This window comes from Cheilinus undulatus, linkage group 5 (assembly GCF_018320785.1).
Source record: "Cheilinus undulatus linkage group 5, ASM1832078v1, whole genome shotgun sequence".
Taxonomy (NCBI): Eukaryota; Metazoa; Chordata; class Actinopteri; order Labriformes; family Labridae; genus Cheilinus; species Cheilinus undulatus.
Window position 1 is genome coordinate 45077046 of NC_054869.1, and position 16947 is coordinate 45093992.

General features: G+C 38.4%; 2 protein-coding genes across 3 annotated transcripts; one reads left to right on the forward strand and one right to left on the reverse strand.

The window, feature by feature from the left end:
• Positions 1–790: 790 nt before the first annotated feature.
• On the reverse strand, positions 791–8172 carry tcn2 (transcobalamin II). 2 transcript variants are annotated; one of them, XM_041786494.1, is made up of 10 exons: positions 8087–8172; positions 7713–7779; positions 4577–4766; positions 4287–4456; positions 3670–3822; positions 3325–3497; positions 3036–3210; positions 2469–2649; positions 2233–2351; positions 791–1156 (listed from the first exon to the last, which is right to left on the reverse strand). In XM_041786494.1, the coding sequence occupies exons 2-10, from the start codon at positions 7768–7770 to the stop codon at positions 1095–1097; spliced, it is 1281 nt and encodes a 426-aa protein (XP_041642428.1). In that variant the 5' UTR covers positions 7771–7779; positions 8087–8172; the 3' UTR covers positions 791–1094. The 2 variants fall into 2 exon arrangements, with proteins under 2 accessions (XP_041642428.1, XP_041642429.1); XM_041786495.1 differs by having other exon boundaries at positions 7713–7782; positions 8087–8167.
• A 1266-nt stretch (positions 8173–9438) lies between these two features.
• Positions 9439–15584, forward strand: ccdc117 (coiled-coil domain containing 117). The gene is made up of 5 exons (XM_041788484.1): positions 9439–10128; positions 10674–10721; positions 10816–11082; positions 11863–12009; positions 14640–15584. The coding sequence occupies exons 1-5, from the start codon at positions 9986–9988 to the stop codon at positions 14881–14883; spliced, it is 849 nt and encodes a 282-aa protein (XP_041644418.1). The 5' UTR covers positions 9439–9985; the 3' UTR covers positions 14884–15584.
• The last annotated feature ends 1363 nt before the right edge of the window (positions 15585–16947 follow it).

The following is a 16947-nucleotide window of genomic DNA, read 5'->3' on the forward strand; positions in this document are numbered from 1 at the left end:
AAGATCCTGAATGCAACACTAACAAGAAACTAAAGGAATTTAAAAAAAAAACAAATACACATACTTTTCTTAATAATAACGCATATCTAGGCTGTTCAAACAATTTATACATACTTTTTGAAGCACATAAAGCCTTTTGAATGTCATTATGTGGTGAATCGATAAATTTAAAGGGAAAGTAAAGAAATAAAATGTAACAGAAAATGAAACATGAAAAAGTATGATGGAAAAAGGTAATCACTTTAGACAATCAAATCATCTACAATATTAATAGTCTGTGAGGCTCTGAAAGTGCTGATTAGTCTTAATGTATTTTTGCATTTCATTAAAAACATATTTATTAAGAGTTTACTGTTGCAAATTTTTTTTTATTGATGGGAGGTATGACCACTGCCAAAGTAAACATACTATAATTAGAAAATAGTGTTTTTTGTTCTGAGCTGCAGGCCTCATACTAACCACGCAGTACATCTTCATGAACACAGCAGAAAAAGCTGAAAGATTTTTTTTTTTTTTGGTTCTTTCAAGCTTTGCAAACTGATGGCACACTGTCTAAAATTCTTTTATCCACCTATACACATGGAACAGGATTAAAAAACAACAACAACAACAAAACAATCAAATTTTATTTATGTTTGCTATATTCATGTTTGTTAGGCACTAGTTGGTGCTGGTTTTATTACAATATCAGTTCCACGTTTTTATTTTAGGAGATTTTTTTTTTTTACTGAATATAATAAAACCACTAATCTACTGTTCACAAACAAAAAAAACACACCTTGTTTAAAAAAACATTTACAGTAGTTTATTTTATTTGAAAAAGTGCAATTATGCTTTTTCAGTTACATTTGATTCCAAATTTCACAATCACTTTACACTACGTCATTAAAGCTCAGACTGTCCATGATTCAGTGAAATTAATCACAGCAGTCTGTTTCATTCAAGCCTAAATCCTACAGGATATTAAAAAATTCTGTGAAGTCTGAGGACTGTTCATTCAGAGCTGATAGAAACAAACTTTTTAAGAACAATCACAAGATAAAACAGAGAAGAATAAAAAAACATTGAAAGTAATTATTCAGGCAGCTCCATGTTTAGTAGGTCGAGTTTTTGATGGTGATCTTTTGAGGCACCTCAATCTTGTAATCACCCACACCTGAGGGAGAAAACAATATTATTCCTTTAACAAATACAAACCAAAATAAGACACAAAGACATAGATACATAGTATTTATGACTTAAAATGGGGTTGTGTTTATCATGTTACAGGTAACAGGAGACCCCAAAAAAGTCTCCCTCCTCCAGTAGTCACAATATCATAAGTCATATTTTTCTAAAAACTCAGAACTCAAGAGTTGTGATGTGTATGATGGCATTTTTAGATTCTAGCTAACGATGGAACCAAAAAGAGCTATGGCATTTGATAATCTACATGTGTCAAAACGTTTTATCACATCTTCGTTCCATCTTAAGACCAAATTGTCCCATTTTTCAGTAAAAAAAAAACTTTGTTATGATTGAAAAATGTAGGAAATTTGAATTGCTGTAAGCCAAAGTCGTGGCGGGTCCTGATGTTAGAGCAGCTGAGACCTAGATCAGCACTTCTGTGGTCTCCATTTGCTCTGTGTGTCGTTCAACAATAGAATAGCCGGGAATCTCTATACACCTGAAACTGCCAGTGGGTACAATTTAACTGTTATTAGAGTCCTGATGAAGAGCAATTATTCAACCACAGACATGAATAGCTCATTAACCACAAAGAGAACTGAATGACTGTTGGATGATGATCTGTCACATCCAAATCTTTCCAAGACTTAACGCTCAAACTTCCACACCATCAAAGTATAAATGGCCCCTTTTTAAAACCTGGATTTCAAAAACCACACCAGGTGCTTTGCACTACACTTCACAGAAAAGTCAAAGACTGACAGAGTTCAATATTTTACTAACAGTGTCAGTGTCAGTTGTGTCTAAGTTAGTCACAACTGAAACTTAGCCTTCAGTTAATTTGACTTAATAACAGTTCCAGTGTCAAACCCAAAGGAAAAAGGTTTTTTTTGTGTTTCTATACAGAAAGCTAAAAGAGTACAAGTAATGATTTGGTGTCCATGCTGCACGTACAGTTACCAGCAAACACCAAGACTCTGCTGTACACAACTTCACAACTTCAGCATTTAAAGCCTGCATATTATTAAGTTATGGTATAATGTATACGTCGGTGTGAGACTTTACCCTGACTGAGGGATGTGCCATCAGAGGAAAGGTGCCAGTATCTGCGGTCGCTCTGTCTGGCCTGCTCTCCGTTCACTGCACTCAAAAACGGCCCCCACAGACTCAACTCCTTCTCAAACCTGCAAAACAATATCAAATATAATCATCATCATTATTTTTAGCTTTAATTCCCTTCTCTTCTTTTTAAAATCACATCAAGACTAAAAAAATAAAAACGCATCATTGTTTGAACTCACGTGAAGCCAACATTTTTGGTAACGAGAAGTTCAAGAGCCTCCAGCAGAGAGCTCCCCTTTGGGACGTCCACAGAGTAAAGAGCAGTCGCCCCGCTGGACGCCACCACCTCCACCATCACCGCAACTTTGGTCTCACTTGGTAACACCACCACAGGATCTACAGGCTCCAGCACCAGAGTGTCTGCAGGAAGACACACAACATGCAGGAGCGTGTCCACAGGGGTGGCATGACACAACATTATCCTCTCCTTTGTATCTGACAAGCCATCTAAAACTTAACAATGATTAGCTACAAGTCTTCAGAGGGAAGACTTGTGCAAAAGTCAGCTGTTGAGGCTATACATAGTGGTTCACAACCTTTTGTCCTTAGGGCATCCTAGACCACTTCAGTATGCAATCTGAGTTGTCAGATATCAAACCATACTCAGCATGCACTGAAAACCACACAAAAACATTTGGTATCCAAATGCCCAAACTGAATGTAAATCTCATTAATGCATTGAATAAAATGGGTGAAAAAAACGCTGCACGAGACTATAGAGGGGGGAAGAACTATGCCGTACAAACCATCCTCATTGTCGCAATCCTTGGTTTTCACATCCAGGTATGATTTCAGGTGCAGAGCAGGCAGGATCTGAGACACAGACATGGGGTTCTCGTATTTGCTAGCTTTGACGTCTGTTCTCATGGCTTCCATTGAGGCAGCACACTCTCCAACTTGGGTGCCCATTGCCAACAAAGCCTGGAAAAAAAATAAATAAATCAAAGGAAGCTGCAGAGAAGAGTTTGCTCTAATGCATTTTAATTGAAAAAAAAAGAAAAAAGAGGAGTTAAGGAAAAGGAAGAAGATCTGTACTTGAACTGCGTTTCCTGTGCTGTACTCGTTGCCGATGTGACCGTCTGGCCTGCGAGCCGCCAGCAGCTTCTCCTTGATCCTGGTGAGGGCTGCGTCGAGCTCAGCACAGTTATGAACATGAGAACCAGAATCCTTCACACACTGGAGAGCCATCCCAGCCATGGCATAGGTATCTATGCGAAGAGATTAAAGTGGGGTAGAAGAAAATACCTTTACTGTCAGCCCACACAGTACAGAGAAATGTGCCATGCTTCTCTGATGAGTTTGAGAAATTTCCAAGATGCTACAAAGATTTTTTTCAAAGTCACCATCCTCTTTGAGGTAATACAGGCTGACTTTACTCACCTGTGCTTTCAGCGTCTCCGTGTCTGAAGTGCTCGTGTTCTGCCGCCTTGATGAGTTTGTTGCTGACATGGTTGTTGACCCTGATGCCGCTTGCACAGAGAGCGAGCACACCCAGAGAGTACTGGTAATAGTTGGTCAAAGGGCGGTGGCTCACTGCGTTAAGGAGAGAAGCAAGACAGAGGACAATGTTATGAAAAGGCAACTTCCAAGCAAGAAATTCAAAGGTACTTTATGTATTTCCAATGTCACCGTGAGCTTGAATATGGATAGAAATAGAACAAAACTGAAAACTGATTTCTTCTAAAATGAAGTGAAATTGATGTTTAAGAATTCTTAACAAGGACAACTTCTAACCAAGTGTTTTATAAAAAAAAACATGATGACACACTTTGCAGATGAAATCAGTACATAACATCTTAAAATACCATTTTTTTCATTGATTTTTACTTTGTGAATTCATCTTAAATTGCTCTACCTGGATTTACTTTTCCAGGATTTTCTTTCTTGAGAAGTTTTGTAATCATGCAAACTTTGAACTCATTTGACACTGAATTTTAACAAGATTACCAACATTTTTACAACATATCTTGACCTTTAAAAGGTCAAGGAAAACTTACAGGCAATTTGCTCTTTCTCCAGCTCCATCTGTCTCTTTAGGTGTGTCAGAAGCGTCTCTCTCGTCTCACCGATGGTGAACGTGACCGTGCTCAGGTCGTAGCAAGACGACTTCAAAGCCAGAGCATAAAGCGCTAAGAGGCCTGTCACTGTCTGGCTGTTAGAGAGCGAGCTGGGGAAATAGAGAGGAAAAAAAAAAACTTTTCATGGAGGTAAAGATTGAAAATATATTGGTTGTGTTTAAACTGTTAGCAACAGAGAAATACAAAGCATTGGTTTAATGGTGCAGTACTTTTGCAGGTCATTGTGCAGATGGTTTTTCAGCCTGTTCAGGTGTTCACTCTCCTTGGCCAGGTTATGGGAGTTAGAAAGCCGTAAAGCCAGGTGCACACTGGGATTGGGGAGTCCTTCTTGTCCCTCCAAAGAGCGAAGGAGATTCTTACTGAGTGAGAGGAGCAGCTCATTGTTGGATCCATCCGTACCTGATTTAAAATAAACAAATATTTCTTAGAAACGTTTTTGCACAAGTAAACAAACCTAAAATGAAAGTTTTGTAGGTACTCTAACCAATGTTTTATGGTCATGTCACAAAATGAGCATAAAAATTTAGAGATGGATCGGGTGTCTAATTCTGGGGCTCCTGTATACAGTGCATTCAGAAAGTACTCAGATCCCCTTCATTTCTTCTGTTTTGTTAATTTGCAGCCTAACATTACAGTTGTTTAAATTCTTTTTTTCTCTCATTAATCTATACTCAGTCCCCATAATGACAAAGAGAACAGAATTTAGAAATGTTTGCATATTTATCATATTTATTTAAAACACTCAAAATGAGCTCAGGGTCCTCCCATTACTCTCATTCTTTGCTGAGATGTTTCTACACCTTGATTGCAGTCCAAGTGTGGAAAATCAAAATAATTAGACATGATTTGGAAAGGCACACACCCCTATATAGAGGTCCACAGCTGACAATGCATATCAGAGCAAAAACCAAGCTGCCACCAGAGCTCAGATACAGAATTGTTGCAAGGCACAGGTTTGGGGAAAGCTACAGAAAATTCTGCGGCACTGAAGGTTCCCAAGGGCACATTGGGCTCCATCATTCTCAAATAGAAGAAGCAGAAGAAGCAATCAGAGAGAGATGGACCCTAGTAAGAGAGGTGACCTAGAACCGGATGGTCACTTTGACTGAGCTCCAGAGATCCTGTGTGGAGATGGGACAAAGCTCCAGAAGGACAACCATCACTGCAGCCCTCAACTGATCTGAGCTTTATGGCAGAGTGGGTAGACGGAGGCCTCTTGTGTAAAACACACTGACTCTACTTGGAGTTTACAAAAAAGCACCTGAAGGACTCTCAGAGTGTGAGAAACAAGATTCTCCGGTCTGATTAAACTAAGATTGAACTGTTTGGCCTCAACTCTAAACATTAAGTCTGGAGGAAACCAGGCACAACTCATTACCTGCCAATTACTGCCCCAGGAGGGAAGCATGGTGGTGGCAACATCATGCTGTGGGGGTGTTTTTCAGCAGCAGGTACTGGAAGACTGGTCAGAGTTCAGGGAAACACCACAGCACTCAGGACCTCAAACTGGATTGAAGGTTCACTTTTCCAACATGACAATGACCATAGGCACAAGAGCGGCCCAGCCCTGACTTGAACCCTATCAACATCTCTGGAGAGATTTGACAGCCCCCATCCAACCTGACTCAGCTTGAGAGGATTTACAAAGAATAATGGCAGAAAATTCTCTAATCCAGGTGTGCAAACTTGTTGCGTCATATTTGCAAGGACTCGAGGCTGAAATTGCTGCCAAAGGTGCTTTAACCAAGTACTGAGTAAAGGGTCTGAATACTTGTGTCAGGTTTTTTTTTTTTTTTTTTTTTATAAATTTACAACAAAAAAAATCACAAATTTTTAGGTTTCCTCATTTTTATGGATAAGTAATGGGTCAATATGTGAATTATCTAATGTAAAGATTTTTACTCTCTTATCCCTCTATGTCAGTGAGAGCCAAGATAGGAGGTGTTAAGTTGTTTGGATGTCCGTCTGTACACCAAGGCTTTTCTTGTGAACTTGATACCTCAATAACACTCTGACTCAAGGATGAACTGATTTAAGGTCAAGGCCATTGAGCGTCATATTCCTCCTTTGCTCATATAATTCCTTTGAGTCACACTACCAACAAAACAACGCCAGAACTTTTTCACCCATGGCTGTACTTTTTCTTTTCAGCATAGTAGAGCTGGAAGAGGCATGTAAGTGCCAGGTTCTGATTGAAACTTTAAATGCAAAACATGAGTGAAAGAATCCAGTGATTAGTTCATGAAAGTTTGGAAGCTGGCAAATGAATAATTAAGAGTGGTGAAAATGTTAAAAATTCATCTCCTAAGTAGGCAATGTCTCCTGGAGGAGAGAGACTATAAACTAGTAAACCAATTATATATTTTGAAAAACAGAAAATCAAGAATATGTGCTACATGTTGTGGTAGTCATATTAGAGCCTCTAAGAATTTTGTTGTTGAGGAGATGATGGTGAGTCCGACCAGGTCAGACCAGCTGAGAAGCACTGTATTAGAGAATACTAATAAATCTTTTTTTCTACAATATTTATACAACTACCAATTTAAAGGGAAACATTATCACCTGAGCTATTTAGGAGAAACTTCATTATTGCAGCGGGTTAGTTAGAAAGGCCTTTCTGGTAAAGGATGGTGATGTGTCATACTTAAACTGATCCCCTGGAATACCTAACAAGTATTATGCATGCAAAAGTGGATCAATTTTACAAAGTCTGGCAACCCTGTTTGAACTATCTTGACCCTGATCTCTCTGTCATTCTCTTCAGAAGAGTCTCCTGATTCTAAATTGTAGCCTAACCTGTGTGTAAAGCAGCTATTTCCTGTAACTTCCTGTGTAATTTTGTTGATCACAGCTGTTGTTGTAGTATGATTTGATTTTGCTTGTTTGCTGTGGTTAGTGTGTGTTGTAGTATTGTGGAAAACAAGAAAATCTATTAAACATATTAGAAAAAAAGAAATTCTGCTCAGACATGACATTTTTCCCTAAGGCTCTCTCACTGTCAACAAGTTGAACCTTTAAAGCGTTGCAAAACCACAACTGCAGCTTCAGCAGTCAGAACAACAGGAAACCAAGACTGTTAAGTCTTTATAATGCAGAGAAACTTTATTGCTGTGTATATAGACTTCATATATCACAACAGCTCTCCTACATGTTTGCCATTATTGATGACAACCAAAGCTGTGCCAACAATCTCTGACATTTCACAATTGCACAATTTCAAATTCATGAAGTTGCAAAATCAGTGAATGTCCAGACCAGTGAGTCGGTATTTGTGCAACTTTGTGAGAACAGATTATGTGTAAACAGATTTTTAGTAGTAGCTTTTAATTAGAAATGAATACTCACCACATTGTTGACCACTTGTAAAAGCCAGCAGGCCTGTTATTATGACCAAAGACAGCATTTTTGACACCTGCTGGACAACAAAAGCAGAGAAAATAAATCAGTACTTAAATATTAAAATGGCAACACGCTGTAGAATTTTGAGCTGAAAACTGTTATAGAACAAAAGTGTTCATCGCTTCTGACAAAGATAATGGATGAAATAATGATGAAATTCATGACCATTTTAAATACGTTAAAGATGTAACACGACAATCAGCAGTGCTATGGAAAGCAGTTGAATAATCTAAATTCGTTGTTATGATATTGGAACAATAGTTGGAAGTTAGCTGCTAATTTATTTGTAACAAGCTGTTAACAACAGCACGGTAACTTACGTCTCAGAGGTTGCCTCCACGGCGAGGAAACTGAGCCGAATGAGGAGGTCGTAGTCAGAGACAACAGCTTCTCGCGTTTCAGTGTCACATGACTTGTTTTTTGCGATGACAAAGCGGTAAAAAAGCAAGGAGGTCCCTTTAAACGCCGGCAGCTGGAGGTAGAAAATATGAGGAAGTTCGAGGTAACTATCTTGTCTCCTGCTTGTCATCTCTGGTGTAAACAGTTGCATTCACTTCCCATTGGAAGCTCGGAATTTCTAAATACTACGCCGTTCTCCTATTGCTTGTGTGTCCACAGGGGACATTTAAGTTGCTTTCAAAGAAAACATGTTTCACTGTGCTTAACCAATATTTTGATTACTTAATGTCAACGGCAATTAACAGCAGCAGACCTGTGAGTCTCTACGGGTGATCAGACAGAGAGGAAGACGGGAGCTGTTATGGCCCTCCTGTTGATGTATGAATATTTAAGACAATAACAGAGAATGTGACTGTCTCTACAAAATGCCTTATGCCTCTTATCGATAAATGTGTGAAATTATACCTCATTATTGGATTTAACAACAAAGAGATTCTCTCTCTTTGCCACGTAAACACACAGCGTTTTTATGATCCGCTGTTAGTAATAACAAGTTTTGACTATTTTCTCGTCATTCGACTTTCATCTCGAAATTGTGTTTCAACTTTATTCTCGAAATTTCGACTTTTTCTCATCATTTCGAATTTAATCTTGAAATTGTGCTTCAACTTTATTCTCGAAATTTCGACTTTTTTCTCGTCATTTTGCCTTTAATCTCGACTTGTCCAAAATTATTTTCTCCTTCGGAAATGGCCCTAATCGTCTTCCGTACATAAGAGTGGTTATTATTCAGGTAATATTAAATTTGATTATCACAGCTTGACTCTACAACGGATCGTGATGCTGACCTCCATGGGTCACCCAGTTTGGCTGGTCACCAGAAGACGCTCACCTTCTAAAGGGCGGCTTTGATGATGAGGACGATTTCACGACCTTTTTAAAGTAGAAGCTAATTTTCCTATTCATATTCCAGCCCGTGAACTTTTAAACATCGTCTTGTAGTACAGGCTGTTGTGGCGAAAAACTACAAAATGTACTATTTACACTTTGTGGCGTCGACCCTGGTTAACAATGCTTCCAAGGCCTTTATATGTCAACACAGTTTCTCATAACTAGCTCTATTCCCGATGTTTATCGAGAGTTTGTTACCAAAAAGACATTGTATTGAATCGTTGGTCAATTTAACTTCATTTCCCATAATGCACCGAACACAACATACGTGCATTCTAGAACTTTGACGGCGTTTCTAACGTAACTTTAAAAGCCAGGCAACGTCAGTTTAGCTCAGTCAATCTTCCAGGCACTTCACGCCACAAGGGACGCTAATTTTGGAACTATTTAAGCTTGTAGGTGGTATTATGTTTGATTAGTTAGACGTGAACATGCAAAGCGTAATGCTGCGGTGTAACTTAATGCGGGGAATACTCCGAAGGACAGGGATGTGTAGTGACTAGTTAGCAAAACATCAACAACAAATCAACGAAGGGGCAGGGCAGCTGCACCGCCTGGTCCTGTGTGTTTAAGGCCAACTTACGCAAAGTTATTATTTAACGCTAGGATGAAGCTGTCACTGTGTATTTATGTGACCTAGTGACTTGGTTGTAATAGCCAGTTTTAATCTTTGAGTGTTAAACCACCGATAGCATTTTTGCTAGCTAGCTTGCTCGCTAACTTGGCAGCTGTCGTCATGTAAACATTTATAACTTCTGCGTCATGTAGGCTTCAAGCGTATCAGCTTACTGGTTGCAATCAGTACTGATTTACAGATCAGGTCTTTGTTTAGTTGATCTCTCTTCAAATCTTTCATCGACTGGTCCACAATGCATCACTCCGCTCCCACAAGCGCTGGACTGGGGGTTCTGCCAGCCATGTATTCATTTTCAGGCCCCACAAGTCTGCCCGAGTTTGACCTGGGATCACCAAGCACGTCTAGACACCCACGGAGAGCAACACTACCCAACAGGTATGTTTAGGATAACTTCTATGATACTAGAAGTTTGAGTTTGGATGATGTACAGGAAATAGTAATATATAGGAATAGTATATATGCCTGTTTTACACTACGGTAACAGAAATGTAGTACTAGGCAACCAGCATTAGCTAATTTCTTGTGTTTACAAAAATTGTAGAAAAACTCATGCAAAGTGTTTAAATGCAGAAATAACATTGGCAAGATTTGGTTCTGAAATGTTGTAGCTATATTTGTGCTGCTGAAACAGTGATCTCTCTTCCACTCTCTTGCTTGCAGCAGCTTTTAGTTAGAAATGACAGAAGAGTAAGGATGCACATTATTGGGTTTTTGACCATGCCCTGACTATAAAAGTGACTACATAATTTAAGAAAAAGTAACAAAGTATTGAAATTTTAGACAGCCTTAAGTTAAAGGTTATAATTTAGTACTTGTTTCAGTCAGAAATACACTAGGGCCTAATTAAAATACATTTTCAAACTGATCTGAACTGTTGTTTACCTTTTCATGACTCTCTTGATGTTTTCCTCCCATTGCAGCTGGGAAACAAGATGTCTCAGGAAGCACAGGAGGAGAAGTGATGATGAGTAAGTAAGAGATGCAGAAGAAACAACTCTTTTCTAACATTTGATTGTATCTGTAACAGTCCTTAATGATAAATATTTCATGTTTTCTTTACAGGGGATGCAGTGCGAAAAGGCGGAGGCTAATGTTTGAAGCTGACATTTCAGAGAGCTCAAACACCAGCAATCAGCAAGACTGGCCAACAGCAAACAGCTACTCTCAACTCTCTACACAACAAGCCAGCGCTGCACTTCCACAGCCCTGCCCAGCACCTCAGAACTTGACTTTGTCGACGCCTGACGCTGCACTCACCCGACCTGAGGCAGAGAGCTCCTGCATGGAGGTAGAGGCTGCTCAGAGGAAACTTCAGGAGATTGAAGATAGGTATGCAATATTTAAAGATAAAAGTATGCAGAATTTCTGCACTGGAATTGCATGTTAATTTAAAACGTGACTATTCCTGTGTTATAAATATATACTTAGACAGGTCTTACAGTATCACAAATATTTCTTTAAATTTTCAAAGACAGAGAAATTCTTAATTTCTATTATTGTAATGAGACAAGTTCTTTTTTTATGAATACTGCCACATTGTTAGCCTTATAGTATAATTGCCTAAGTCATAATTTAAGGTTTTCAGAAGAATTAAGCACAATGAATCAGCATTGTTAGGAGAGTAGAGTTAGGCAGATACCACAATTTTGCCAAAAAATGACTTAGGCAATATGCTATGAGGCTAACGGTATGGTACATGGAAACCCCCTCAATATTTACATTTTCAGCAAATTAAGACCAGCTCTGCTCAGCCCGCCCACCTCCACAGCTGCCTTCCCCCTCAGTACTTTTTCTGGTTTTGAACTGAAGTAGTATTGAGAAAAACGGCACCTCTTAAAGTGTATTTACTAAACAGAAAACTGATTTTTGTTTTCATTCATAAATTTCTCATAATGAGGGAGAAATATACTGAAAAGGCACTTCCACGTCAAGCTGGAATTGGTCAAAGGATGCGCTCTAGTGGTACCAGTGCACAAGGGCACCGCTTCCATATTTACTTTTTAAAAGAATCACATCAAAGTGTAAGTTTCTGATATTGTGATAATCCCCTACAGATCCCTTTAAGCCTGCCTACCTTTAAATAAATTCTGTGATACTGATTTGTCATAGAATAACACTAGAGGATGACGATGAAGATGAAGACCTGGATGTAGAACCAGCCCCAAGACGGCCGGTTCTGGTGATCTCTGACAGTCTGAAGGAGGGTCTACAGCGCGGCATCAGCGACATCCTGCCGCACACTGTTGCCCAGTCTGTGTAGGTCTTCTTTTGTTTCAGGCCATGTGGCTCTTTTGTCAGTCCCCAGTGGGTTTGCCTTTTTTCCTCTGCTTAGAAGTCAAACAAAACACAACTTCTTCAGTCTTAAAAGCAGGTATTAATCACGACTGTGTTGTTTCCTAAGTCTTAGCTTTAAACCTTCTTGACTTCCTCTTGATTTCCTCCAATAACACACAAAGATGATGAGGTGCACATCTTAGTTCCCTTTGGTTTTCTACACACAGTTATCTACAGTACACAGAGACAAGTGCATATCTTCCTCTCCTCGTGTTTTGTCTCACTCATTCATTAGCCTTATTTTCATGTTTCTGCTCTTTTAACAGTATTTATTTGCAGCACATAAAAGATGCTTAAATGATGTTACCCACATTTTGTCATGTCTCCCTTGATATTCTCACATGACAGCACGTGACAGCACCATCACAACGATCATCTTCAGTGAAGGGTGCAGGACAGCAGCAGCTGCCCAAATGGTTAAAACTGAAGACATGAGAAGCTTTAGTTTTAACATAAGACATCACAACTCAGTTTGTTTTGAGGACAAAAACTGAAGGGTCAAAACAGGTTCTTAATGACCTGTACATTGCGAAAGCCCAGTAAGGCAACACAGTGTTAATTTTTGCAGCTACTTTTATATTTGTCTTAGTCTCTAGATTAAATTTTTTTTTTAATTTCATTCAGATTTTGGTCCTTTATAACCTTTACAGTTTCAGTCTAGTTCTTAGCCAATGAAAACTCAAAAACATTTTATTCCAGTTTTGGTCAATAAAAAAATCCTTACATTTAGGCATTTATTTTCTTTGAACTAATTTAGTAGGTGAAACTGTAAAATTAATATAAATATAAACCACTCATATTAATACACAATCAATACTTGAGGTTATTTAAAATACACAGATGAAAATGCCAACATTCCTTATGCATACATTAGAGAAATACTGTGGATTTTGAATGTCAAACAGTCTAACACTAACATTTTAGTCTCATTTTAGTCACCTTCATAAAACAAACCTATTTTCATTTGGGTTTTTATCACCAAAGATCTATTTTGGGCTAGTCTTAATCCAGTCATCTTCACGTAGTCAACAGACATTTTAGTCTTAGTTTTAGTAGATGGAATTAACACTGATATAATAAACCTACCTACCTGGATGGATGGACTTTTTGGTTGTGCACTTCAAGAGGTTGAACTATTTGGGTTTGCTCCTTCTTCTGCCTTTGTTGATGTGTTGATCAGAGAGCTTGACTCTTTGTATGATTATATCATACATTTGGCCTTAGAGACTCATTAAAGACCAAGACAGATTGGTGTATGAGGATTACTCCAAATATTTTTATACGTCTAATGTGTGAGGCTATTTCATGATTTATTTTTAATTTTCTTTCATTTACAAAATTTGTTTTTAATTTCAGTTTAGTTTTAATTATTTTTTACTGAAAAAATAACATAAAAATTAAAAATACAATTTTTAAAATAAATTCATATAGGCTACTCTCTACTTATTTTATACATTCAAATATGGGGTTTGAATGCAACTCAATACCTACAATTACCATTGAGTAAAGTCTTAAAATCAGGCCATACATACGCAGGCTTGGGTGTACATGCTAGTCAGTATACTGCTGTCTAAGACTAACTTTTTAAAAAATTTTACTTTGCAGGTAAACAATAAAGTTTTGTTTATTTGTAAAGCATTGTTTTTGTCAGTTTCATTTAATTAAAATGATGTTTTCATTTTAGTTTGTTATTTAGTTTTAGTTAACTATAATAACCTTGGTCTACGGCTAGTGATTTTGTACTAATTGATGCTGCTGAATTTCATAATGTGCACATAACACCCAGCAGCGTATTGAAGGCCTGTTACAGGATATTTCAGACTCCTGGCTCTAGAATTGTTTACTCTTTGAGTCTAGAGGTAAGCTGGAGGTGACACAACTAGCAACCGAGGATGGAAAGTTAAAGCTATCCGACAAGTTAGCATTAGACATTAGTAACATTTTCAAGGGTTTTAATGTTTTTAGAGATTTGGTATTATCCTCATATGCACTACTGTATGACTTCACTGTTTCACTGAGGCGTATGTGCTCTGCGTCTCCCTGCTCCTTTAATAAATCTCCCCAAAAGTGACTTGATTTAGTGTATAACGGAACAATGTCGGGAAGACTCAAAAATAATTGTATTCTATACAAAAAAGGGAGTTATTCCACAGAAATGCTAAACCAGGCTTTTATTTTGAAAAACACAAATTGTAAGTCAACTTGTACTGTATTTATCTTTGCTGACACTGTGCCGGTGTGGAAAGCTTCACTAAAAGTTGAAGTTTAGAGCTCGGATCTCATGTGTCCAGTCTGAAACGAGCTTTACTAGCAACAGTAACCAAGGAGGACAGGGTCTGACTTAGGGTCAGATACTTCAGCAGATGTTGATACACCCGAGTGACCCACTGAGTGTAATTTATGTGTGGTCCTGCTAATGTTAATTTCTGTATGACATGTCTTCTCTATTTTGTCACCCTTCTACCTCTGTATTACTTGGGACCTTAAGTTTCTTATTATCTTATCTCTTAAATATTCAATTTTCCTCACATTTTTCCCTCTCTTTCTTTTAGGAGCCATTCCTGCATGGAGCTAGTGTTGTGGCGGCCCCTCGATGACCCCTTCTGTCGAAAGCGAAAGGTCACCTTACCAAAGCCACGTAAACAACAGACAGTACCACGGCAAACCCTGACACCGTGCCCTTCTCCCACCCCTCACTGCTCTGCCAGTCCCCCCAGCCCACCTGCAGACACCCACTCTCCTGTGTACAGCTTTCCTGTGGTTCACAGCGCTGGAGAGGAGGACATGGAGATGTAAATGTTCTCAGTGACTTAAAAAGAAATGCCAAAGTGAAAGACTTGATGTGAAGGCACAAGAGGAAAAGAGCAGAAACAGACTGAATCACTTGAAATCAATCAGTTTGGCATGTTGGTTTTTAACATTGTGCTGTCTTGGAGGGTTTCTGTAACACTTCTTTTGCTTTACAGTTGCTCAGCTTCAGTGTTTTGACGTAAAACACGTTCAACTATACCCAAGATAAAACATAATATCTACAATTTATACATTTAAGTATCCAAGTCTACCATAGTGAGCTCCGAGTTTCTGTAGACAGCCTTGTGTAAACGGTTTTATGTACCATTCTGCATTCAGCGTTGCTCTTAAATGAAGTAGATTGTACATAGTTTTGTAAAAGCCTTGCCAACAGCAGACTGATGAACTGTAAATACACTTTAACATCAGCATAAAGAAACAGAATTTTATATAGTTGGTAAGTTTGGCCTCTAAGCACCATTACCACAAAGACTTGCTTCAGAGTGTTCATATTCTGCTTCCTGCTTGCAGTTGTACTTGTGTTTGATATCTTCTATAGAGCTTCAAGTACATCATCTGTGAGCCTCAATGAATTTGCCAAGAAGTCAAAAAAACACCTTTTTGTGATTTGTCTTTTCATATTTAACATTTCCAGAAAGAGAACCAGCCATAGAGTGTTACTTTTTTAAATAAACGCTTACATTGTTCCTGATGGTAGAAGATTTATTTCTTTAATGGTGTAGATGAATGCTTTGTAAAAACAATTTGGATCACAGAGCAAGTTAAGGGTATGGGAGTCCAATTGCATAAAATAACGATTTTTGGCCACAGAAATGTTATCAGTTAGCCTTCAAATCCAAGTGTTGTTTGACAAAAAAAAATCTATGCATTCTTGAAATTCTGTGCTCTCAAGATTTGAAGTCACAGTGACCTCCCAAATCTAATCAGTTCTTGATTTCCTTAAGTCAGAGTGAGTCCATGTATTATTGAGATATTGCATTCACAAGAGTGGCCCAGATGGATAAATGGATGGAAGGTGAGCCAGGAAAAGATATGCTTTTGGTACCCTAGTGGAGGCATAAGTAGTAAGAGTCAGGGTTCGAGGACTGACAGGTGGAACACCACCAATAACCTGTTAATCAGACGTCAGAGAATAAATACATTAACTGTAATGTCTGGAACAGAGGTGTCATGCAAGCCAGAATGGGGGGGGGTAGTCTAGAGGGTCTGTCTTGGAAAAAGAGAAAGATGCCATTTTTATGCATTTTGAAACATACATACTCAACAGCATAGGTATAGAAAATTGATGGCTAGATGATATTTCCAGGTCACCACAGACATTCTAAGGAGGTTAAGGTTTTAAGAAAACCCAAATAAAATCCATTCTGCCTTCCCTTTCTTATTTTGACTTTTTCTAGCTTTTGAGATCAACTCCACCTCAGTTACCAAAATCAAACTGACTTCATCTGGCACAGCAGCCTGACAAGTTCTAGTTATGTCAGCAGATGTTTTTTTTTAATTATCAAAATCATCATTTTGTCATTACAATTAGACCTCCCTCAGATCAGCACCTTTACTTCCCCGATGACATCACCATCCCACCCACCTCTAATTGGTCTGAAATGGTTAAAAAATAAGCTTTTAAAGACCGGCTGCAAGTAAAAAATTCACTCAAACCAAAATAAAGCACAGTTCTGAGGCACTGACTTTTCTGAATTACATTAATAATAGCCCAAATTTTGACTAAATATGTGACCACTGCTTTGGGCCAGTGTCAACCCTTTGCCTTGACTGATAACAATGATTGTAGAGAGAAACAGCTGAATCAAAATACATGATGTCCATATTACATATCCTTGCTTGTATGCATGCATGAGCAATAATTCTTTCTGGCTCCAAAAAGATGCACCAATGCCTAAGCGTAAGTACAGGGGATTCAGTCCAGTCAGACAAACTGGACTTTAGGAGCCAATCTTGCTTGAATATAATCCTGATTATATTCCATTCACATAATACTTTCACTGAAATACCTCTCTTCATCCAAATCAGCACTCAGTAAACTTTATTTAC